This window comes from Cucumis melo, chromosome 9 (genome assembly GCF_025177605.1).
Source record: "Cucumis melo cultivar AY chromosome 9, USDA_Cmelo_AY_1.0, whole genome shotgun sequence".
NCBI classification, from domain to species: Eukaryota; Viridiplantae; Streptophyta; class Magnoliopsida; order Cucurbitales; family Cucurbitaceae; genus Cucumis; species Cucumis melo.
The window spans coordinates 20,191,006-20,216,299 of NC_066865.1; the positions used below are offsets into that span (position 1 = coordinate 20,191,006).

Here is a 25,294-nt window from a genome sequence, read left to right on the forward strand (position 1 = left end):
TTACGTGGAAACCCTAGTACTAGGAGAAAAACGACGGCATTGTTTTCTTATTATTTTCTAGTAATCACAAAAGATACAAAAGGGAAAGATAAAGAGGCAACAAGAGCCAAAATAAAAAAGGAAAGAAAAATTAGCCCAAGCCCACAAATTCTAACAATAACAATATCATCTAGGGTATTTAATATTTAAGAAAAAATAGACTTAAACAGAAGGCCAGTAGACTTTTATTCTTCAACCACCAGATGAGAAATAGAGGCCATCTTCCTCCTCTTATTTTCATTCAGACTTCTCATCTTCTACTTCTTCCCCTTAATCTTTCCCTGGCTTTTCACATTTTTCTTCATTCTATTCTTTTTCACTTTTCTTCCTTTTTTCTTTTACTTCTCTTTCGTATCTTCTTTCTTATTCATCACCATTTTCTTAATTTTCCTAGTCTTCTTTTCTTCATATCATCATTTCCTTCTCCCAACTCCTCCATTTTTTAGTTGTTATGAAAAAAAGAAGATAGAACACGAACAAAAAAAGGGAGGCCCCACCTGCACAAACCATGAAGAGCAACAGCGGAAATAAAATGTGATGCTAGGTTGGTTGAAGGAGCTCGCCGTGGCTGCCATCAAGGTGCAATGACCCAAGGTCGCCTCACCTCTCACCTGAGGCGTACGATTTGGGTCGCCTTGAAAACACTGCTTGTGGGTAAACTTATATATTTGATGTAAGAAGACTAACGGTTAACTGGGTAATTAGAAAATATTCTAGTTTAATTCCCTTTTTACCCCACTTGTAATAGAACTCTATAAATAGCAGTCTTCTCCTCTTGTAGGAAACACATTATTCATTCTTATAAAAGATCCATAATCTTGGCTCTTAAAGGATTTCTCCTTGAGGTTACTTAGGCTACATCTATTTGCTATCAGAGCAACTGCCTGGGCTACGTTGATTGTCACCGGTGGAAGACCGGAAAACTCTTGTTGACGCCAATCACGAGAGGGAGCTTTGAGTGTTGTGCTTGTTACCAAACAACACACATCTAATTAGGGGGAAGCCTTAAAATTCGAAGAAAGAAAGAAAACACCAAAGATTTATCAAGATTTTGCAAGAATGGACTACTATTGATCAAAGAAGATGTCTAAGAAAAAAACCAATAGTTGGTATAAACAAGAAAATTAATTTTACTTCCATAGACAATGCTGGAGTTCTTATTCAAGTGATTCAGAAGAAGAATTTCAACATTCTAATTTTGGCCATGCTCAATTTTCTCAAAGAACCTATTGTTATCCAAATTGGAAATTTGACTCTAATGATTCCAGTGACTTCGATGATGTTTCTAAGGCAGTTTGGGACAGAATAAGAAGGCGACAATATCGAAAAATGACCCAACGATCCAATCAAACCCATTTTTCAAGAAATCAATGTAAAGATTGGAAGTTGAATGAACTAAAGAATCGTCAAGAACGGATTTTTACCATCTAAGAACGTTCAAGACTCAAAATTACTCTTTTGGTAATGAAACACGATCAAGAAAGATTGATTCAAGAAAATCATTGGATGAGTCTTATACCCACTATGAAATTGAAACATATTCAAGTATCCAACAAAATGACAACTTAGATCCCATAGCATTGGAGGAAATAAAGAAAGCAACAAGTGAAATTCAACGTTCATTGGAGGAAATGACTCAACATATCGAGCATCTATCAATTTACTTGCGAGAGTTCAAGAATGGATTGGTTTCATATATTGAAGAAAAAACAAAGGAATCATTGTTGGAAAATTTTCAAATAGAAAATTTTGAAGATAAAATTGAAGAACAAAAATTTGAAAATGATTTGGAAATGGTCACAAGTGAAGAAAAATCCAATGAAGAAGATGAAAAAGAAGTATCGAACACCAAGCAAAAATCAAACGAGAACGACACATTGGTTGTGGTGGAAATGAATCTTCAAACCATCGAAGAACTTGAAGCAAATGATAAAGAAAATGTGACTGAAGGATTTTCTTCGAAAGCTAATTCTTTTGAAATGTATTCTTTAAATACGGTTTTGAGTGAGATTGAAGGAAACATCTTTTTCGGGTTTACGGCCGATGGAGAGGTTCATCTTTTAGTGGCCATATTTGATTTTTGTCTCGATTTTAGTACTTTTGTTCAAAATGTAGGAGGTTGGTTTGGTCATACTCCATTGAACAAGTTTATTTCATTCTTTTTTGTTTTTGCTTCATAAATTTTTTCTTTTTAAAATTTGTGACAAGTTTTCTTTTTGGAGGGGTAGAGAATGGTGTAAGAAGACTAAGGGTTAATTGGGTAATTAGGTAATATTCTAGGTTAATTCCCTTTTTACCCCCCACTTGTAATAGAACTCTATAAATAGGAGTCTTCTCCTCTTGTATGAAACACATTATTCATTCTAATAAAAGATCCACAATCTTGGTTCTCGTAGGATTTTTCCTTGAGGTTACTTAGGCTACATCAACCTCTCTCACACATTTTGACATTGCTTCCGCAAATAGTATAGTAAGTCAGTTCATGCATGCTCCTAGACTAGCTCACTTTGATGTTGTTTATAGAATCCTAAGATACTTAAAAGGTACTCCACGAAAAGGCATATTGTTTAAAAAACATGACCACCAAAATGTCAAAGTGTACACTAATGCTGATTGGGCAAGTACCACAACTGATAGAAAATCCACTTTTGGTTATTGCTCCTTTGTTGGAGGAAATCTAGTTACTTGGCGAAATAAAAACAGAGTGGTTGCAAGAAGTATTGTAGAAGCAAAATTTAGGACATTAGCACATGGTATTTGTGAGGGCATATGGATAAGAAGACTATTGGAAGAATTGAGATTCTCTCAAACAATGTCTATTCGCATTTATTGTGATAAAAAGGCAACAATTTTCATTGCCCACAATCCAGTCCTTCGTGTTTGGACAAAACATATTGAAGTTGATGAGCACCTCATAAAGGAGAAGATTGTTCAAGGTATAATATGCATCCTAATCTTCCAACAACAGAACAAATCGCACTTGTGTTAACTAAAGGTCTTCAGAAGTGGCAATTCAATAACTTAACTGACAAGCTGGCTATGGATGATATCTTCAAACCAGCTTGAGGGGGAGTGTTGATTATTTCCTTTATTGTTAATATTTCCATTGTATTTAAGATATATTTGGGTATTTATTTTTTCTTTATTTGTATTTTACTCGTATTTTTTCTATTTAAGAAAACCCTTTTCTTTCTAAGAGAGAAAAGAGAAAATACATTTTACACAAGTTATTCTAATTTTTGATCTTAAAGAGTAAATCAGTGCTATGATGTGTGAACTCAACAAAATAAAACAAAACAGACGTATGATGTGTAGCATGACCCTAACAATTTTACATGCCTTATGCAACATGTACCTTTACTTGCTTGTCTCCACCATTCATCAATTTGTTTTCCTTTCTGTAGCTGCTCACTATTCAAATATTCTCTTGTTGTTGTATTTAGTGACCAAATACGCAAGTTCTGACAACTGCTAATAAAATCAAGCAGGATGCTTTGAGGATTATTTGGATCAGCATTTTTATCTTCTCTATGAAATGATATTATTTTTCTTGTAGTCTCCACCTAGAAAGATATTTGAAACATTAGCGCATCAAAGAAAAAAACCTACTCAAATTTCCATACATAATTTGCGTTTCCATGCGACACATGTAACATTTTTTTATTTATAAAAAAAGTGTTTGTACCAACTTTTGCACGCTCGGCTAACCTCACGAGACAACCCGCCTAATCCTACAACATTTGGGTGTCAAGGAAACTCATAAGAAATTAATTCCTAGTTAGTTGCCCACAAGAGACTGAACTCATGACCTCTTAATCATTCGTTGAGATTATGTCTTCTTTTTTACCACTGGGCCAACTCATGATGGTTTGCAACATATGTAACATGAAATTAACTTTTCCAATTTTGAGGAAATCAGACTTCGATTCCACAACAGTGCTAATGCAGAATAACATATGCTTGTGTAATGACAAATATACTAAGATAATTTTATAAAGCTAAATTTTTCAGCTGCAACATCTAGTTATACTCCAGAGTACTTCTCAAAATATTTAGGTGTCAATTACATTCACTCTTCAGTTAGTAGATCTTAGATAGAAGCAATGAGGAGAAAATGCATGACCACATGGGTACTATCAAGGGCAGTGAATTCGTCATTCAGTAAGTTCTCTCCCATCTCCCCTCTCTCCTCTCCCCTCCTTTCCTTCAAGTCATCGGCAAATCCATTTCTCCCGGATTTATCCCTGCTGACTGTATTTTTCAGATTCAATATGAAAGTGGTCAGTTGCAGAGTTCTACAGTCGCATTATTATTGCATCTGGAAAGCGAGTGATCGAGTTCATGTTGAAGATGCGGAAGCTCGCAGATTCTTGTCGGTTTTTGAAATTAACTAGTATGGTTTTCGGATGCCGTCTCAGAATTATTAAGAGGTCCAAAGGATAGATACTATCAAAAGCTTGGAGATTTCGATAGAGGATGATAGAAGGTGTCGAAGTTCAAAGAAAAGTTTGGTTGGGTGTTAAGCTGCGATTTTGGGTCTAAATCAGGAGGTCATTCAACCTTAAAGGATGGAGGAAAACAAACAGGGATGGAGGTCTTTTCACAACATGTTGGAAAAATTCTTATCTAAGGAGGAATATGTTAAATGGTTTTCGTGTAATCACTCCAAGGCTATCATTTCAGCACAGACCAACAATCCTAGTTATGCAAACAAGGTCAAAACAAAAGAAACCAAGGATTTTGTTAAAAAGAAAGAAAAACAGTCAATGGATGATTAAGAACACTGAAGTTATTCGAGCAAAATTCGAACATCTTTGGATTGTTACTGGACTCTTTGCATTCAATGATTGGAGAGAGATCCGGAATATGCTGGAAATTTATTTCAAGCAAATATCATTATCAATTCTTTGTTCGAAGAGAATGCTCTCGTAAGTGTAGACGAAGGCTCGATCAAGGACTTCATCATTGAAGAAGGGAAATGGTAGGAGATGGGGTCTTTTCATCTCAAATTTGAAAAATGGGATAAATTCAAACATGGTCAGCTGCTTGTTACAAAAGGATTTGGAGGATGGATAAAAATCAAAAACCTTCCTTTAGATTATTGGTGTAGGAAAACGTTTGAGGTTATTGGTGATCATTTTGGGGGACTGGAGAACATTGCTACAGAATCACTAAATCTCACAAACTGCAGTGACACGAGGATTCAAGTTAAACAAAATTTATGCGGTTTTATACCTTCAACTATCGAAATTACAGACTTTATTTGAGGTAACATCTTTTTGAATTTTGGTGACATTGGGTGTTTGAATCCCCTCTATTCTACTAAAGGTATTCTTATGGTTAAATATTTTGAAAATCCCATTGATCAATTGAGAGTTAGGGAGGCCTCGCAAGACAAAGAGGTTGACGTTCCTCTTTACCCCGATTTAGATATTCTCAAATCCACCTTTGCAACTCTCCCCCTAGCAAGAAACCCGTTCGAAGCTCTGAATCATTTCTATGATCCCTCACCGGCATTGGTGAAGATGACCGAGACAAAAAGGTTGGACGAAACAGCATTTAATGCTCCAGCACATGAAGAGTCAAATTCAAAGGGTTTTGTTGAACCCGTTGAAACCAGTGATACGAATAAATTAGTGGGCCCCAAGCCATCTGTCCTGTTTTTAGAAAACTGGTATACGAAGAGTCGGAAAGAAGGAAAGAGAACTCAAATGGTCATTGCGCAAGATGTTAACTCAAAGGTCATCATGAACTCTCAGCTGGAATCTAAAAAGGTGCAATTAAAGAAGAGAGGAAATCCGAAAAGGTTACATTATCAAAAAAGGATGGGGTCTTGGCTTAGGTGGCATTGAAGTACATAACGCCGCTCTGCTTGCTAAGTGGGACGAGATATTTTCAAAGGACTCAAAGAAGTATCCATGGCAAAGAGGTATTCGACTTGTTTACAATGGGAAAGTCAGGTAATAGCTTAAGGAGCCCATGGGTAAGCATTTCAAGAGTGTGGAGGTCGGTGGAATAACTAGCTTTATTTAAGCTTGGGAAAGGTTGTAGAATCGGGTTTTGGACAGACTCTTTGGTTGGTGTCATCCCTCTCAAGGATCAATTTTCCAAGCTTCATAGAATTGCTCTGCTGCACAACGGCTCGGTTGCAGCACATTGGGGCAATGAAACTTTGTCTTGGTCTTTGTCTTTTAGAAGATGTTTAAAAGAAGAAGAAATTGCAGAATTTCAATCCCTACTATACCTCCTCTCGTCTGAAAAGGTGATAGGTTCAAAAGATTATAGATATTGGAGGCCATAGTTAAGTCCCTCTCGGTTCACTAACATACAGCCTCCCCGATGGATAAAGGCATCTTTAAAGCCCTTTGGAAATCAAGCAGCCCCCGGAGAATCAATATTCTGATTTGGATAAAGGCTTTTGGGCTCCTTAACTGTTTCGAAACCTTGCAAAGGAAATCCCCTAAAAAGTGCCATCTTCCTTCGGTTTGTCTCGAGGATCTACTTCATCTTTTTATGGCCTGTCCTTTTTCATCCTACTGCAGGGGTAGTATATTCTCTAATCTCTATCTTTAAAATTAACTAGGTTTTTTATGGGTCCTTCAGTTCAAATGTGCTTCAGCTTTTGGCTCGCCCAATTCTATCAAAGAAACTACGTTTAATATGGGAGAACGTGTCTAAAGCTCTCCTTGCAGAAATATGGCACGAGCGTAACCAACAGATTTTTCATGATAAGGAAAGACCAAGGACATAGATTGTATGCTCTGCAGCACATGATGTTGCAGTTGGTGTTCTCTAAATAAGGAGTTTGAGAATTACTCCATTCAAGACATATGCCTCAACTGGGATGTTTTTCTCTCTCAACCAGCATTACAGTCCTGGGTTCCGACTGCAAAATTCAGATTGCAAGTTCTTTCAGCAGGCTTTTTTTTTAACTCAGAAGTTTTGATGGATTGTTTTATTTTATTTTATCTTATTTTAGACATAGGATTTTCACGTTTTGGTCTTCACAGGTGTTACCTTTAGTTTCTGGTTTGTAATGTTTGCATGTTTGACAGTTTCTTTCTCTCGGCCCTCTTGTAATAAGCTGGACATTGAGTAACAACCTAGTATGGTTTTGTTTGTATGGGAAATGATGTTGGCACTATGGGAGTGTCAACCTAGTTGAGATGTCCGGGTGCACCTCCTGATCCCCCAAGTTCTTTCTAGGCTTCTTTATTACTCTCATTGTATGATTCTCTTGTACTCTAAGTTTAATTATTGATAAAGAAGTTTGTCTCCGTTTAAAAAAAAACAAAAGAGAGAAAGTTATCAACAATCCTTTCATTTTTGGAGGGAACACTAAAGCGGAAGAAAAGGGGTGTTTTTAAAGAGGAAAGAGAGTTCTTCGACAGCTCCCTCCTTATCGCCCAACGAAACCCAAGAGTCTTTCAGCCAAACTCCTGTATTTTAGTCCAATCGGCTAATTGTTAGAATTCTGCTGCTCCGAATTTTGTCGTTAGAAGGTCTCTCTCTCCTGTTTCTTCAGCATTGGCTGTCCCTTTTGCAAAGGCTGAGTCAGTACCCATCACAACTCCTTCTAAAAAAGCCTCAAGCCTCTCCTCTTCATTTGCATTTTTACCTTCTTCATCTCAAGTATCTTTGGCCAGTTCCGATCCAAGTGGTACCTCCAAAAAGCATAAAAAATCAAAGAAGCCCCCCCCCCCCCTTCCCTTTAAGACGTTTCCTAAGCATTTTGTTAGAAGAAGGAAGTCGAAGGAGGTCTTTTTAAAAAAAAAATGGAAACTAGGCTGAAGGAGCTCTTAAAAAAGACTCTTGTAAAGACAACGATCTTGTCAACCAAAATTCACCAAAATTATAAATTTTTAAAGGTAAAAGACACTCAAGGCAAAGCCTCTCCATCTTCAAATAGGGAAGACATCCTGAATTCAAAAAAAGTTCCTTAAGGGTAGATTTGATTTTAGATCAAAACCCTGATTCTTTGGAGGTTAATTGTACACGAATTAAAGCTCCTTCTCTTTCAACCGGATCAGCCTCTCTGAGATCCAACCTTCCACATTTTAAATATTCTAATTTTTCCCTGCCTTCCTCAAAAATGAAAATTTTTAGAGGCTCCCCTTTCCAAACTCTGGACCCTCCTAAAAAGAAATGTGGTTTAGATTTTGACTCTCCTTTTAGTGTGAGCAATGTCAAAGATGATCATTTGGGGAAGCTAAATGAGTTGAAGGACCATTCTTTGAAGGACCCTTTAGAAACTAATCTCAACGATTTGTTTCAAAATGATGAAAAATTGAATGTTGGAAATCAGACCTCTAGAAACCCCTCTCAGTCTAAACATAGTGAAATTCCAGCCCATTTAAAGTCGATAGTAGAAAAATGCAAACTAGTTTTCGACTGAGATCTGATTCCAGCCTTTTTTTGGTCCATTAACCATGTACTTTATGAGGTTTGAAGGTTACAGATGAAAAGATTGGGATTCAAGTCTCTTGAACACTTGTTTCAAAACTAGTACTCTCCTTAGATTGAAGAAAAAAGCAAAATCTTCTAATTGATGTTGTTAGCCTAAAAGTTAACTTTTTGGATGTTTTGTCTTCTGTCATCATGATTCTCAGTGGAGGGCAAAGATCTTTGGGCAAGATTTTTTGGGTTGGATAGTTTTGAAGCAATTGTTTGCCTCTTCTTGGTGTTCCCTTCTCCTTTCAAACTGAAGCATGTGAATACAAAATTTTAGTTTGAAGTGGGCACTTTTCGGTAAAGTGTTTATACTTTCTTTGTATTAACCTCGCTACTAATGTGTCAATTCTTTGGTGCTTTGGTTCTTTTGTTGTTTCTCCTTTGTGATCGTTTGTCGGTCGTTTTTCCTTCTGTATTGCCCGAGTTCATCTTTGTTTAGTTTGTTTGGATGATATTGTTTTTTTCTTATTTGCTCTTAGAATAATATTTTTGTAGTTTGAGCATTAGCCTCATTTATTTATTAATAAAGAGGTTTATCTCAATTTCAAAAAAATGAATTTTTCATTCAAAACCAACCTTCCTTGCATCTGAATTCAAAGCACTCATCACAAGTTCAACCCGGATGATTTGTGCAAACAACCAAGTGACATGATTTGTCCTTAAAACATGTTGACCTCCCTCTGTAACGCGAGAGAACAGCTTAGCCACAAAGTCCGCAAAATCGATACATCCACTTTTCATCAGAAAAAAGAATATATCCGAGAAAACAAGCCACTCTTGCCAGCAATGTATCTCTGCAAACAAAAGTTACAAGAAGTTGGTTATCAACATGGTAACAAAAAAATTTAAAATGGTAACTACAAAAAGAAAAACAAAACAAAATAAAACATACAATATGTAAACAGCAGAGAACGACAATATAACCTATTTCTTTGGAAAAGGAAAAAAAAAAGTTCATCACTTTTCTTTTTTGTTAAATCCTTGATTGACCCAAAAGCTTAAGCTTACAGGTAAAGGCAAATTTAATATCCTTCGGTCGTGGAATTGAAATATATAGAAAACTCAACAAGCGGAAATCAATATTAATTGGAGAGGAAATAACATTGCAGGGTTTTAAACATAAAACCTCCTAGATAGACTACTTGTTCTGATACCATGTTAGATTATTGATTAACCAAGTTTAAGTTTATAGGTGAACGTCAATTTACTATTATCTCATCTAACATTTTTCTTTACAAGAAACTAACTTTCATAAAGGATATAAGGACTAAGCCGCTGGATAAAAAGTAGAATAACAAAGAAATTGTAGTTGCCTGAATTCGTCAACTTCAAAAGCTCAAATATTCTATCAATTGTCGCCTCACATATCATCTCGGATGTAAAAACTGCACCAGGACTGAGTCCTTGTGCAGAAGACCTATAGCCAGGAGCCACAAGAAGCACACGCTTCCACCAGTCCGGTGATGGAGTTGTGCGAAGAGCATGCCTTATACAACGCATAGCTCTTTCCCAATCTCGAGTTCCTCTCTGAATAGCAGATGCAATATCCTAAACCAGATAAACAAAACCAATTTAACAGCCTTTATAGAATGTCAATCAAATGAATAAATGAGAAACGGGAATTGTATCAGTCACTGTATGAAAGCTACAAGTATTTAGAAGCCATACAGTATATTTGAGAAGAGAAAAACAAGGTATATAATTCAAGTTGGATTTCTATAATTGAAATCACATAAAATGCAAAATACATGTATGTATGTATGTATGTACGTATGTATATTAAAAAAAACTCAATCAAATTGAGAGAATTAGGAAGGCGATGATATGGCAATATCACAATGATACAGGGACAAGAAGTATTAGAGATGATAAAGCAGATCACAAAAGATCTAAAATCACAGTTGATGAATGTTTTACCGCGCAGATATTTGGCAATTCATAAAGAAGACTTCATAACAGGCTCCCATTGGTTCCATTTTTCCATAATGAAGCTAAAGAGTAGCAGACTCTATTACATATAGATAACTGCAATATCTTTTCAACCTATAACATACACCTAAAATGTTTCAAAATTTAACCTCACCTACAGGGGGAAGAAATTGTCAATTAGCGTGGAGAGATATGATTGCATTGCATGTTTTCCTTTCATTTTCTTTTATTTATACGTCACTCAAATAGCTAGACAAGATACAATTTTGGTTTTCCTCTTTTCTACTCAGACTCTGACATTAAATAGAAACCCTCTTTGAGCTCAAGATTAAGTTATTCACCTCGCCATGAAGAGGTTCACCAAGAACACTTGGGTATGTGATTGGTGAATAGCGCAAGCTTGCTACTGCTTCACCAGATATGTTCTGCATTGTTTGAGAAAAAATCCGTTGAGTGCCAAATGTAGGGCTGTGAAGGTGTTGATCCAACATCTGCATGTGCATTGCCATCATATCTCGCCTCCTATGGATCTCCAAGATGAGTGTAAATAAGGCTTCATCATCAGGAATGTTATCTATGAATTGCAAACCACTGCGTAGTAATTCATAGAAGGGCACCCGACATTTATTCTCCTCAACCAAAAGCCAGACTACATCCAAACAGCTATGTAGCCATTCAATGAGAGCCTTGTCAGGCCTCCAGGATTTCATATTCTCAGATTCCTCCATCCCCTGTTGCCGTTGGTCCCAATTAACCATCCAATTGAGCATGTGGGAAAAGATATCAGCATGAGTCACTGGTTTCAAATCAAATTTAAGACCACTTACGATAATCTTGCAACAAAGCTGACGAAGACTGCTTATTGCATTATTTCTCAAAAACGAATTGACCCTAACTGCAGATGGTAATCCAGTCCCAGAAAGATCAGAGGATTTGATTGGTGACAATGCTGTGCAAGAAGATGGATCAATACTAGACTGAGCAGGTGAACTGATTCCATGAACCGATGGTAATGGAGAGGCAGGATTGGAAGACTGAAAGGTAGAACTATTAGGCACTGGGTTTGAGGATGGAAGCACCCCAGACTGTGATAAATTTGTTGTTGAGACAGTAGGCGCAGCTTGACTTCCCTGACCCATGGAAACTTCTGCAGATGAGATTGAAGAAAGAAGGGATGGCAGAAAAGTGTCCCAATTGATGTAACCTATACTGCATAAACTTCGTAAAGCAAAGAGAAGAAATTCTGCCCTTGGTACATGACCACTGCACTGCACAACTAGGGAGATGAGAACTGACTCAGTCACAGCACGCAACTGATCATGGTCCTGAAAGCCGATAGGTTGCCCCGTTTTTAGACAGTGTTCAATATTGTTGGATGAAATGGAAGAAAATAAAAACGTTCAAACGCTTCATGATATGAAATTTTGAATTAAGTTCTGTAACTCACTGAAAATTGATTCTGAATTTGCTCAAAATCTAAAAGGAACTGCTCATTTCGAGGAGGAAGCTCTCTGTTAATAGCTAGTACACGCTTTTGAGCCTTGTTCCTGAAGAAGTGTAACAAAAATCAAGATTAGAGAAGTTCCACATAAAGAATTTATCCATGCAATATTTGATTTTTTTTTCTTCTAGTTGATTTAGCATTTAATTTTGGGAAATTATTGTAATATTTAATTTTTTTCTCTTTCTTTTGCTCATTGTATAAGCCTCTTGTACTATGAGCTTTTGTCTCTTTATTTAATTATTAATAATAGGGGCTCGTTTCCTCTTCAAAAAAAATTTAGAAAATTATTGTAAATGGTAAAATTTGTGAAAATATTTACAAAATATAGCAAAGTTTTAGATTCTATCGGTGTCATTGATAGAATCTAAAATTTTGCTATGTTTAATAAATATTTTGGTTCATTTTGCTATATTTGAAAATGTTCCTTTTATTTTTATGTATTTACTTCAATTATTGTTTACCAAGGCAAGAAAACGTTATTTCATCATCACAAAAATTACTGAATTTATGAATGTAACAGCCAATTGTCCAGAGCCACGCAATAACTTCATACTTTAAACCTACTTTGCAACTCAACAGCACCCAGCATTGTATCTTCATTCAGTTGTTCACTTTCGGAAAATTTTAAAAACCAATGAAGTATATGAGTTGTTACCATCATACCCTCAAATTTTCCATTTGAGCAATCACGCAACAAACTGGAACACATTGTGCCAATTTGATGATCCTCCCATAAAAGCATATGGCTCTCATTGTCAATAGGAAATTTAATAGAACAATCAAGGAAAGACAAATATTGAGAAATTAACTTTCAGGGACTTTAAAATGAGTGTTGAAAAACTAGATCGAATCCACCAATTGATAAAATGAAAACAAAGTCACCTATCACAACTCAATTCAACAAACTCGCTACAGGAAAGCACAATATCAACTAAGAATAAGATAAAATAAATCGAAGATGAGAAACCTGCAACTCAGCGTGCACATCAGATCACTTGGATAACAATAACATATTTTGTTTTTCTTGGAGAAAGTGAAGAATCTTTTCTATAGCACAAAAAAACAGAAAGGTAAAGCCTTTTTTAAACAAGAAACCAAGAAAAATATATTCCAAAAAATAAAAGAGCAATGACAGCCACAATTATAGCCATCGTTGAGTTTTCAGTCAATGGATTGGGGATTAGATCGTGCAAAATGCATAGAGCATGCAAATCACACACTGAACCATAAGTTTTTGCACATATTTACCCACAGAAGAACAGGAACAGACATTGTTGCTTTGTACCTTAGTTTACTTTAAAAGAGACATATACGTAAAAGAACAATTAAAAAAATAATCTCCACATAATCTTAGAACTCAAAGACACACTTGTTCATTGGCTCAAAAAAATGTCATGGTTGTGCAACCTACAGCACAAATCCTGTTCAATTAATGTTGTAAAAGAATCTCCAAGTTGAAACAAAAATGAAAAATAAAAAAACAGAAATTGGTCGTTTATGTAATAACTAGATGTAGCTAGCTCATTTCATAGTTCCTGTTTAGGCTGGTTAGTCTTAAAAACAGGCTATATGGTGTATCTGCTTCAAATCTCTTAAAAAGGGTAGGCTATGTTATGATTGAAAGAAAAAATGGATATTCGTGAGTGTGGAGGCCCATTGCATGCTCCTGACTATTCTCAGGGGACAACCATCTCACTCTACTTTATTTAATTTTCAATAAACCTAATACGATATTAGAACCTAAGTAGATGACCACTATGATATGTTATGGTATAAATTCTGATTCATAATTGCAGAAACACCAAAAAATACACTAAAAATATTTCCAAGAGAGAATTAGATCATGGACCATGTCAAAAGAGGAATGTGGAATTAATTGGAATTTAGTGAGACAAATGTTAGCCGCTCCAACAGAACAATGTGATTCGCCTAGTTTTTAAACTATCCAGATTCAGTTTAAAGGAACTAATGTCAGACTCATATAAGAAGAAAGATTGCAAAATAACACCAACAAAACCACAAACACGTTTTTTGGACAAACGTAAACCAAGAAAGCAACAAAGACATAAACAATAGAATAAAGGAAAAAACTCACGGAGGTTCTCTAGCTGAATCTTCATGCTTTAGACGATTACTCCTCTGCCCAAAAATAAAAATAAATTGCAAACAGATAAGCACAGTGGACGCTGTTTGTAAAATAAAGATGGAAACTTAAAATGAGAGAGAAATAAGGTGAGGACAAAGGAAATTAAGTTATTACTCCTAAGTAGAGGTCGAAAAGATTGACAATGGCAGCTCGAGCTGGATGGAACTGGTAAGCACGGGAAGTGGAGACTGCCGTTAGTGATGAGGATCGTTGTGATTGATCCATCTTCTCATTCCCAGTTCCAACAGCTCAAGCCCTTGGAATTTCAAGAAGAATCACAGGACTTGAAACCGTAATCAACGAACTGAAGAACCAGAATTTGGCAGCGTTCGTATTTTTGAGTCGTAGTTTTTTCATTTGGTTCCAACTTTCTGAAATTTTTGCGGGTAATCGGGTTTGGATTCCATGAGACAGTAATGGGCCGAGCAGTTTCTATTGGTCGTATTAAGCCGGCCCAGCAAACTTGTTCGATTGAGCAAAATGTGTATGGTTCCTTCATGTTTTTTCATTTGATTTAGTTAGTTAGATATTAGTTTTTCTTAGGGTTAATTTATAGGGATATGTTAACGCGCGGGTAACGGGCTTAATATATTTGGGACATGATCCTTTAGATTTGTTTTATCGTTTAATTTGGTTAATTAATTGGTTTACACGATCGTTTAAATTTGGTTACACGATTTTGTTACCATGATTTTTTTTTCAAAATTTGGTATGCGTTTAGATTTAGCTAGCGATTTTTTTCAAAATTCTTTATACACAATCTTTTAGTATTTAAATGGCTAAACGATTTTTTTCAATATTCTTTATACATCATCTTTTAGATTTTGTTAACTAATTTAAACAACGTAAAAAAAGAAAGAAGAAAGACGATACAATGCATGCAATGAACGAAAAAAATAAATAAATTTGGTTACCAAAATCTAAAAACCAAATATAAACGACATAAAAAAAATGGAAGAAATTGCAGCTAAAAAAAGAAAGAGTAAAGGAGGAAGACGATAAAAAAATGCATCAAAAAAAGATGGAAGGGGAACATAGAATATTTAAAAAAATAGCTAACTTTATGGGTTTCATTATAGGGTGGTCAATATTTTAGTAGTTTGTTATATTTAAGAAAATTTTCCTAATTTATATAAAACAAAAAAACCCATTAAGCTACGGATTTACCCTTCTTCATCCTCACGGGCCATATTCCTCACCTGTGACGGGTTGCATCAAGGGCGATCACGGGCTTTTGGAGCTAAATTTACATTTGTCAACAAGTGCAATTTTACAGTTTGGCCAGGAATTCTCTACGATGTCGGCAGCTTGAAGTTTGACACCACCCGTTTCGAGCTTCGAAAGGGAAGTTTGAGATCTTTTCAAGAGCCGGTAGCTTATACTGAATCGCTACAACTTTGATGGCTCTGGTCGTGGCGTTTGTATATAAAGAATTGTGGGTCTGGAAAAATTGAGTGCAACAGTGCTACGACAGCTCTAGTTTGTTTTTATGGTTTACGGGTGTGTATCTCGAATAGACACATATAACATCCTATCTATGTCTATTCTAGATAGACACAAATAGTTCTTCTATTTCAACTCTCTTGAACTTAACCTTTTTGTTTGTAAGCATATAATGAAAAGTAGGGGTGTAAGAATAAACCGACAATCAAAATAACCTAGACTACTCAACCACTCGTATTATAAGTGTTGGGTTGGGTTATTTTTCTTTGTTTTTTTCAGGTTAGGTTGGGTCTTGAGTTGAGGTTTGAAAATTTTGGTTCAACCCACCCCGACAAAATTAATGGTATTAAATATATTTATATTAAGTTTTATAATATGATGCTTGGAATGTTTTTTATTTTAAAAGTCTGGTTCATATTTGACCCTCCTTAAGTAATAGTAGATGTTTTAGAATTTGTTAAGTATTATTGTATTAATGTTGTACTTTATGGATGCTTTTGTTTATATGGATTCTATGGATATGATGTCATATGTCTTTTAAATTTAAAAAATATCAGAAATAAGAAAAAAAAATTATATTACCCGACAGCCAACCTAACCCATATTTTAGGGTTGGGTTGAGAATGCTTCTTGAGTCATTCGGGTTGCCAATCCAACCAACCTGAAATTTCGATTTGGTCCTAGAATACTCTTAGTCCAACTCATTTACACCCTAATGAAAATTAAGAATTTTTAAAAATTTATACAGTAGTTTGGGATATATAGTGGTTTATCTATGTATATCCTAGATAGACAAAAATAGATGATTATCGTCGTTCATCCTAGACAGAGGTAGACCGCTATCTATCCCAAATAGATACCGATAGATATATAGTTTGAAAAATATCCAAACCTTAACCAACAATTGTGTTTTGGTATTCTAAATTTTTTGTTCCAAATGTTTCTAAATATTCTTCATCGTCTTCTTCTTCAACTTCATCGATCTGCAAGCATATAATAGAAAGTAAGAAGATTTTGTTGTGAGTAAATAGAGTTTAGGAGAATTGTCAAAATAACTAATTTGACAAAATATTTATACCACATATCAAAATCAGGTTCAATAAATGATAGACAATGATATATTTTTATCAGTAATATTGATATGCAATAATAAAATTCCATCGGTGTCTATAATTGATAGAATTCAAAATTTTGTTATATATTTTAAATATTTTACTATATTTAAAAATATCCTTGTATTTTATTAAATTCTTTGTTTTAGATAATTAGAATACATTTGATTTTAAAAGAGAAATTCCCACAAGTGGGAGTATAATAATTTAGTACTCTCTTTAAATAAGTTTTAATCTTCTTATTTCTTATTTTTGTCAAGAAGAAATTATTTAGTCGTTGTTCAAAAAATGTTAATTTGTTTGTCATTTCTCTAGTTCCAAAGCATGGTATAAATGGGCCAACCGTTTTTAGCTTGACCGGAGTTAGAGATTTCACATCCACTCCATTCATGTTTTTACATGAATAATTTTGAAATGGTTAAAATCACTTTTTATATTCAAAATTATCTTAAAATACATTTTTAATTATTCAAAATTGATGTAATATTTAACTTTACATTTTTAAAATGTATTTTCATAGCGCCAAAACTGAATTTGAATAATTAAAAGAGTGAACCTCGTTGGAAAATGTAGTAAATACAATTAATAGTAATAATGTAAATATCATACTTGTCTTATTTTTATTTGTTGATTACTTTTTAATGTGACCTAAGAGCTAGAGATATCCATTTAACATGTGGGATCAGAAACTTGCCCCGAATTAATGAGCCAAAGAATCCCCTATTAGATGGAGAATGGGAGAGACAACAGGGAGATTTTTTTATGGCTAAGTGGGGAAGGGGACTATATTCCTTATTCCCGCCCCGATCGCTGCAGACATCTCTACTAAGAGCAACATAACTGGTTAATTCTTCCATATGCTTAATTTATTTTATACAATGTTGTTATATTTAACACGAAAAACATTAACATAAGTACGAATTTTAAGAACAAGCTTTAAATTCAGAGTGCAATAACGCTTTTGCTCCTTAAAACTTTATTGTTTTTTTTTTCTTCTACCTCGTTCTACTTGTCATTGTCCTTACTTTTCTCTTTAAAAAAAAAAGAGAGAGATTTTTTTTTCTCTTTTTCTTTTTTTAAAAAATCAATAAATCTCACTAATAAGAAAAATTCAAATCAAAAGATGATCTTATCAGAATCGTCGTTAGGGGCAAAATGACAAAAAGGAAGGAATGAAGTAGAGACAGAGTAAGGGACTATAGTAAAAGAAAATGGTGAAAAAATTATATTAAAGGGTAATCTCATTTTAAAGATTGAACTACTATTTAATTAATCGAAGAGTAAATCAAATATTTTTCAATCACCAAATGATCAAAAAAGCTAAAACTAATAAATCACAGTAAATTACAAATTATGTCAACACTTAAACAAATACTATGGTCTGCTACAAAGATTAACACTTCTAAACACATGTTACACAAATTTAGACGTTCAAATATTGGATCTAAGATGTTCACTAAGCACACAAATTGTATAAACTTATGTTATGTAAATACAATCTTCGAAATCTCAACTATCAATCAAACACTGCTATTCTTATATAACCATAGCACAAACCAAACACTAGGCATGCCACACTCCACATTGCCTTTTACACAAACTTTTAGAAGGAAATCTAAACTATGATATCATAGTCATGGTTAATGTGAGATAATGATTCTGTTTAAGATCCAAAGAAACAGGACAATTAAGTTTGTAAAGAAGTTTGCATACAACTCCGAAGAATTACTACTAAAATTTGCACATTTGTCAAGAAAGTGCATCTTTTGCTTTTTTTTTTTCTTTCTATTTTGTACATTTATCAAAAACTCAATCTTACAACTCTAGACACCAAATACAAACTTTATAATATGCACAGATAAACTTCAAATTTACTAACTCAACCCTACTGCCTCAACATTTCCCATTATACTTACAATCCGTTCAAACAAAGCATATCTTGTTGCAGCTCTGCCTTGGAACGTTCATTTGCAAGATACAAAAAAAAGCAAACAAGGGCTTCCAATTTTAATCTAAATTCATGTGGCAACTCAACCATATTAAGTTTCAAGACAAATTTCACAAACAAACCCAGCAGTAGAGCTACTTACATTATCGCGGTGTCGCTTGCAAAATGGCCTATTACAATGGTTGCACTTGGGAAGTTGAAGCCAGCAACTTGAACACACGATACCTGGACATATAGCCTCTTCTATTTCATCAACATCCACGCATCCACCGCATTCTTCACACCTTGGCATACAACTAATGCAACCCCGGCAATCTGCCAGCAAATTCTCCCCTTGCTTTATCTTGCATCTCTCCCTTGAACAATCATAGACATTCCTTATGTCATAGCATTTTGGGCAGATTTGAACATCAATCAGTGGCAGGAAATCGTTACTCAACAAATTCGGCCGGTCAACGTGCTCATGGTACAGATGGTGTACCTGTCGCCACTCCTGCTGCTTGTTCTGTGATCGGTTTTCAAGAAGATGGGATCTGAGGACTTCAAGGTGATGGTTCTCTATATTGTAAATGCCACCAATCATTAGATTCTTCAAATTGTGAGAATGTTGAGACGAAGTCTTCACTGCCCTAACCACTCCCGCAGGAGTCAAACTAGTGCATCCAGGTACATAAAGCTGAATCAAGAAGGAAAATGCTCAACATGTTCTGTTTCCAAAAGTAAAATGGTCGTTCTTTGAATTTTATGGGATAATTTTTCATATAACTAACTTTCCTGTGAGTGTATACCCATTTCGACTGAACTTATAGGACATACCGTCTTACATTACGACCCATGACTCCCATTCATTATTAGACTAACATGATTGAACACATTCCTTAAGTCCTTTATTAAATTCCGATCATTGCAGTATAAATCTCAAAAAAGTAGAAACAAGCCAAATTGACATTCTCAACAGATAATTAAGACAGTTCGAGTAAATATCAAGACTACAAATGAAGAAATTATTGATAAGATTAACCAATCAACAACTCAGCAGAAGCTGTGAATACCTTGGTGAGAAGAGGATTGTTCTCAACAACTTCGTGAAGCCCAGAATCTGAAATCTTGAAACAATCGATCAAAGCCAAAGTTCTAAGGCGGCCACCCGCCTTCCGGGCGATTCTCCCCAGAGTGTAATCAGATAACCGGGAGCTCAATCGCCCATCCACGACGATGTGAAGCCACGGCAACACATCATGTTCCACTGCGTCTCTCAGCGATACACAGACTGCGCTCATGGAAAGAAGCTCAAAGAGAGAAAGATAACTCACAACATGAAACAAGGCCTCATGCGGTGGCCCTGCTTCAGCCACAGCCGCCGGATTAGGCGGTTCCTGATTCTCAGACATGGAAGTAAGTTCTTCGTCTTTCTTCTCTGCCGCCGATGTGCGGGAAATACCCAATTCCTTAGCTACGGACGATTCTGGTCCGGTCATGGCGGTAATGAAATTGATAACTGAGAATTTTGAGAGAATCAATTATGAATGGTGGATCTTTTATCTAAGAAAATTATCAATAATGGATTTTTGTGAGAATTGTTTAGCTTAACTTGCACGTATTTCTTTTTAATATTCGAAGATAAAATTTTTGATTTAAATACTGTCTTCCTATTTTTGTATTGGATTCATGTCTTACAAACTTTTTGAAAGCATATTTTTTTAGCTTTTACATTTTGACTTGATTTTCCGATCCATTTTAATTTGGCAACTTTCTTAAAAGTTGGAGGCGAAAATGTAGAGTAATATTTATTGGCTCGGTTTTAAAAAATAAAATGGTTATTGAACCAGGCTTTGTAATTTGGCACCTCTCGTTAAATATTAATTTCATCGTGAACCTAATTCAACTAGTTATATATTTTTTGACTTGATTAATAAATCAAAACTTTGAAATTACAAATAAAATCAAGTTAAGAAAAGGAAAATTTTCATAAAGTGTAAAATATTTATGCAACCATTTTTAAATATTTTAATTTTGTCCTTTTTTTCTCAACGTCAATTTGATTTTTTTTTCTCTTTCCAATTTTTTCCTCCTCTTTTTACAAGCTGTTATTTAGTTCTCGTATATCAAAGATATATTTTTTGGACTATCGTCTAACTAAATTAAACGATCATATAACCAAATTAATCATAAAAAAAAAACTTTGTAAATATGTTATATATTTTTTAAAACTGAATTGCATCACGTAATATAGGTATTAAATATTATTAAAACTCAATTACACAACATAATATAGAAATCTACCATAGACGGAGGCGCTTCACTTGATAAGCACACTTGACAAATTTTTTACATCGCAAACTGTCGAGAAGTGGAATTTGAACAAGTAACTATTCACCAATTTTGCTATACTAAGATGTCAAGTTTGAAAATTCAATTTTTGTATGATTTGGGGGACATGGATCCGAAGGTGTTAGAGAATTTTAATGCATGTTTGAGAGTAATTTTGAAACGGTTTAAAACACTTTTTTTAGTTTAAAATCACTTTAAAACAATCCGTTTAATCTTTAATTATACGCAATTTGTATAAATTAAAATGATTTTAAAAATAACAAATATGAATTTAACAATTTTGAAATCTCTCTCAAACGTACTAGTAGACTTTGATTCAAAACAGTTTAGGTAAATCCTTTGAGTTATTTATTTTAAATCAAATTATTTGATAAATTATTTTAACATTTGCTAAAGTGAGACATAATATTCCTCACTAGAAGTTGGAGTTCGATCTCCCATCCTACAAAAATCAATCAATGTATTACCATACAACTTTTTATTTACTCCCTCGAACCAAAACAAAGCATGAAATATAAGATAACATCACAAATCCCTGGGGTTGGACTGCACACAACAAAATTTTCATAATCCACTAGTAAAATTAATGCACAAGACAACTCACATCACTTTAACAAGGTAAAGTCAATGATACAACCAAAAAGAATAATATGGCTGAACCTGGTTGTTCTTGCTCATGACTTAAAATCTGATACCTGTTCCACGAATATAATAGAGAAACTCAATCTTTCAAGGATGCTCCACGAGATAGAGGCTCCACTGCCGTTTTGAAGAGAAGGATATAAACTTTATCTATTGAAAAATACAAGAACCCACCAAGGGAATGTGTTACATAGGACCCAAAGCTAGTTCCCACGATGCAATGCCAGGCTGGACCATAGGAGGAATCAAATTCCTGAAAAAACCATTACAAACTCACTACCATCAAACTTAACTTCATTCAATTAGAGAGTGTTTTCAAGTGATTACGTATAGGTATCTCCGCTAATACTATGACAAGAATGTTGTTAAAGGGTATATTAGCAACTAGTTGGAGTAATTGTTAGGGTATATAAATTAAAAGGGTGAGGATGGGAGAAGTTAGACATTAATTCAGTTGGGTTAGGGCCTGACTCGTTTTACAAAAAAAAGGGTCAAAGTTTCTCAAATTACTTGGTTTAACTCATAAGTACTCCACCTTTTACATTACAATACATTGTGATTATGTTTTGACGTACTCCTATCATACTACGACCAACCACTTGATGCTACAACATATAAAGTTATTCGTAGAGTTCCTTTTTTGAACTTGTTACACTTCTCTGGTAGGACAACAAAAATGCTTTAATAAGAGTGGATTTTGTCACATAGCAAATAAGGTCTCAACTTTAACGACTGGATTTTGTCCTAAGCACAATGACATGCAGCTTGATGGTTTCAGACTTAATTATTTTGTTGTCAAGAACACTATAATGATTATGTTTTTGTATGGTATGTTTTCCACAAGAATGGTGTGAGAGCATTGGATCTTCACACAAAAAAAAAAAAAAAAAAAAAAAAAAAAAAAAAAAAAAATCAGTTATAGTCCTTGCCTATCAAGTACACAAAAGAGGTTTAAAAAGAAAAAAAGAAAGTTTTTTTAGGTATGCTATCACAAGTAACCTATTTATCACCAAAATAAAGGTCCTTCCTCGTTTCAATCTTCTGAAATTTTAAGTAATAGTTACTATATACACAACAATATTAACTTTTACAATCAATCCATCACAATTTTCAAACCAAAAACCTATTTTGGAAACAGATTTTCAGACAGCTCTTTTTTCTTATAGCTAGAAAGAGAGGGTAGAGAAGGAGGACCAGCCATTATAGATAAAGCTGATACTTTGAAGGACTACAAAGAAACACATGGTACATAGACATAACTACATACGAAGTAGAAAATGGCAAATTCAGGGAAAATTTCAACTTAGAATAAAGTAGCCTCTTAAATCTAGAGTTTAGTTGTAACATCACGCATTTGACAATGACACCAATCTCCTAATTCCGACAAGTTTTCTAGAGAACCAGAGAAAAATCAAGGAAACTGGCAAGTGTCAGTAGTGGATGGCCATAAGCTATGATCATTAATGGTGGGCAGCAAATTCCCACTGGAATTGTCGTGTCCACAACTTTTTTCATGTCATCCCCTCTCTACCGAACTACAAGTCTAGGGAGGACCGTGGAGCAATAAAGAACATTTAATTTGCTACTTACGATTATAATGCAAAAGCTAATCCTAAAGTTTGAAAGTGCTCAAATCAGGAAAAACATGAACAGTTTACAGAGCTAGTTAATTAATTCAGAGACCCTTTCAACTGCAGAGTACTTTCATGATACAGAAACCGACTTTTGTAAGAACCCAAAACAGAAACAATTGCAATGAGTTCTCTACAAAAATTTATAGAGATCCCAGAAATTCCAGACTTGAAATCCCAAAAAAAAAAAAGTTCAGTTCAAACCAAAAGAGGCACTTCATCAAACACAGTCCAGATAATACTCAAAGCAGTCAAATAACCATACCAAAAAAACACTTTCACTAACTCGAAATCCAAAACGAAAACTGGGCAACGAAGCTGCAGTTCATAGAAAATCGCAACCACGAAGATTCATTTCAGAACCAAAAGTTAGTTCAAGGTTAGATTTTTTTCTTTCCATCTTCTAACCTTTTTAAGGGCAAGAGCAAGACGTTTGCTATCGAGCTTCCCAGGCATCGAATCGAGCAGTTCACGAGCGCAACTAAAAGCGCGATTCTGCAGAGGAAAGGCCATATCGGAGGCTCTAACGCGAACATTGAGACGATCGCGCTGCTCTTGCTGCTCCCCTGCCTTCTTCTTCAAAATAAGCCCATTCAGAAACTTACTCCGTCGCTCAAGCTCCATTTCCGCTCCATCCATGACCCACAAACGCTACAATCTCATGAAATTGGGGGAAAAAATCTACAAAAGAACAACCCCACCTTCTTCTTCTTCTTCTACAGAAGTTCAGAATCAGAGGAAATAATACACGATGCCCGTAACGTGTATGACAAAATGTCTGGCAGAAGAAAGAAGAAGACAAGGGGAAGGGGAGGAAAAAGAGAAACAATGGCGCAAGGAGAGGAAGACAATGCCAAGAAAGAGTTGGAATTGCGAGACAAAAATCAAAATTTTTGAATTTTATTGGGTTGGTGTTTGTGGGATTCTGTCTTTGAACCACGGCATCGGTCAAAGACGAAATCCAATGAAATAATTCCCATTTCTTCATTGGTAATCTGTGCTTAGATACCCACCAAACCCCAACTTTTTTTCTTTTCACTTTCTTCTTCTTTTCCTTTTTAGTTTTATAATCATTTCTTAAACTTTTCAATTTATACCCTTTGGCAATACCAATTTAAATCCCAAATTAATAACGTATTAATTTAAATCTTCTGTTTAAGTTTATCGATTTACTTTCTTCTTTAAATTTAGTCTACATATAATTTTTTAGAGATTGTTTGGACAAAAGATTAGGTTATGGAGGGTTAATATTATTGTAAACCAAATTTGATCGTAACATATATTTATGTTTGAGGGAAGAGTTTAAAAAGGTAGTATTATAAAAATATGTGTTTGGAATAAATGTTATGTAGGTAGTGTTATGAAGTTCATTTGTTTATACATTTTTTTAATTTGTATTTTAAATTCAATACACAAGTTTTATATATTTAATTTACAAAATTTTCCTATTTTCGTAAATCAATTTTCAATCATTTATTTACAATTTATTTACATGTGACATCTATTTTCAACATTTTTTTATAACATTACGTACGAATAAATTTTTAAAATTTGTATTCTAAATTCAATACATAAATTTCGTATATTTAATTTTCCAAAATATCCTACAGTAATTTTTTTACAAGATCTTTTAAAAAATATAACAAAACTACAAAATATTCACACTAAACAATTTCAAGATTCATTGGTACTGGATTATTTAGAATTCGATCGTTTAGATTTGTGTACACTATCATTTATTTAATGATTTTTTTCAAGATTCTTTATACTCGATTTTTTAGAATTTGCTATTTTTTTTTTACACAATTGTTTATATTTGGTTACCCAATTTTAAACGACATAAAGAAAGAAGAAAAACGATGGAAAGAAATCGCAACGAAAAAAACAGGAAAAGAATAAAGACGATGGAAAGAAATCACAGTGAAAAAAATAAAAAAAAGAAATACGATGAAAAGAAATCACAATGAAAAAAAAAATGAAGAAAAGAAGAAAGAAATCGCATAGAAAAAAAAATACTACAAAGGAGAAGAAAGAGAAAAAACATATATAAAGAATGGCTAATTTCATTGGCTTAGGCTTCGGTAGTTTGTTATATTTATGAAAATTAACCTTTCTTTT

General features: G+C 34.4%; 3 protein-coding genes across 4 annotated transcripts in view; all 3 read right to left on the reverse strand.

Moving 5' to 3' along the window:
• LOC103504544 (mediator of RNA polymerase II transcription subunit 23) overlaps nucleotides 1-14,420 on the reverse strand; it is a 41,118-nt gene extending 26,698 nt beyond the window's left edge. Inside the window, exons 1-7 of the mRNA XM_008468889.3 lie at nucleotides 14,184-14,420; nucleotides 14,019-14,062; nucleotides 11,867-11,966; nucleotides 10,761-11,744; nucleotides 9,804-10,038; nucleotides 9,067-9,284; nucleotides 3,395-3,602 (exon numbers count right to left, since the gene is read on the reverse strand). Of these exons, the coding sequence (XP_008467111.2) occupies nucleotides 3,395-3,602; nucleotides 9,067-9,284; nucleotides 9,804-10,038; nucleotides 10,761-11,744; nucleotides 11,867-11,966; nucleotides 14,019-14,062; nucleotides 14,184-14,294 (1,900 nt within the window). The 5' untranslated portion in view covers nucleotides 14,295-14,420. The remainder of the gene's footprint in view (nucleotides 1-3,394; nucleotides 3,603-9,066; nucleotides 9,285-9,803; nucleotides 10,039-10,760; nucleotides 11,745-11,866; nucleotides 11,967-14,018; nucleotides 14,063-14,183) is intronic.
• Nucleotides 14,421-16,222: 1,802 nt separating this feature from the next.
• On the reverse strand, nucleotides 16,223-20,144 carry LOC103504545 (F-box protein SKIP28). 2 transcript variants are annotated; one of them, XM_017047805.2, is made up of 3 exons: nucleotides 19,625-20,144; nucleotides 18,715-19,248; nucleotides 16,223-16,495 (listed from the first exon to the last, which is right to left on the reverse strand). In XM_017047805.2, the coding sequence occupies exons 1-3, from the start codon at nucleotides 20,048-20,050 to the stop codon at nucleotides 16,406-16,408; spliced, it is 1,050 nt and encodes a 349-aa protein (XP_016903294.2). In that variant the 5' UTR covers nucleotides 20,051-20,144; the 3' UTR covers nucleotides 16,223-16,405. The 2 variants fall into 2 exon arrangements, with proteins under 2 accessions (XP_016903294.2, XP_008467113.2); XM_008468891.3 differs by lacking the exon at nucleotides 16,223-16,495 and adding an exon at nucleotides 18,350-18,578 and having other exon boundaries at nucleotides 19,625-20,143.
• Nucleotides 20,145-21,364: 1,220 nt separating this feature from the next.
• Nucleotides 21,365-24,220, reverse strand: LOC103504546 (dynein light chain 1, cytoplasmic). The gene is made up of 2 exons (XM_008468892.3): nucleotides 23,585-24,220; nucleotides 21,365-21,798 (listed from the first exon to the last, which is right to left on the reverse strand). Exons 1-2 carry the CDS (start codon nucleotides 23,813-23,815, stop codon nucleotides 21,625-21,627), a joined length of 405 nt encoding a protein of 134 aa, XP_008467114.1. The 5' UTR covers nucleotides 23,816-24,220; the 3' UTR covers nucleotides 21,365-21,624.
• Nucleotides 24,221-25,294: the final 1,074 nt, after the last annotated feature.

What these genes read in the sequence shown, in the direction of transcription:
- LOC103504546 (XM_008468892.3), bottom strand. Translation starts at nt 23,815, where the DNA reads ATGGATGGAGCGGAAATGGAGCTTGAGCGACGGAGTAAGTTTCTGAAT. An exon ending in TTGCTCTTGCCCTTAAAAAG is followed by an intron (nt 21,799 to 23,584) that starts GTTAGAAGATGG and finishes TGGTTTTTTCAG; the next exon opens with GAATTTGATTCCTCCTATGG.
- LOC103504545 (XM_017047805.2), bottom strand. Translation starts at nt 20,050, where the DNA reads ATGACCGGACCAGAATCGTCCGTAGCTAAGGAATTGGGTATTTCCCGC. An exon ending in ACAATCCTCTTCTCACCAAG is followed by an intron (nt 19,249 to 19,624) that starts GTATTCACAGCT and finishes TTCTTGATTCAG; the next exon opens with CTTTATGTACCTGGATGCAC. An exon ending in GCAAGCGACACCGCGATAAT is followed by an intron (nt 16,496 to 18,714) that starts GTAAGTAGCTCT and finishes ATATGCTTGCAG; the next exon opens with ATCGATGAAGTTGAAGAAGA.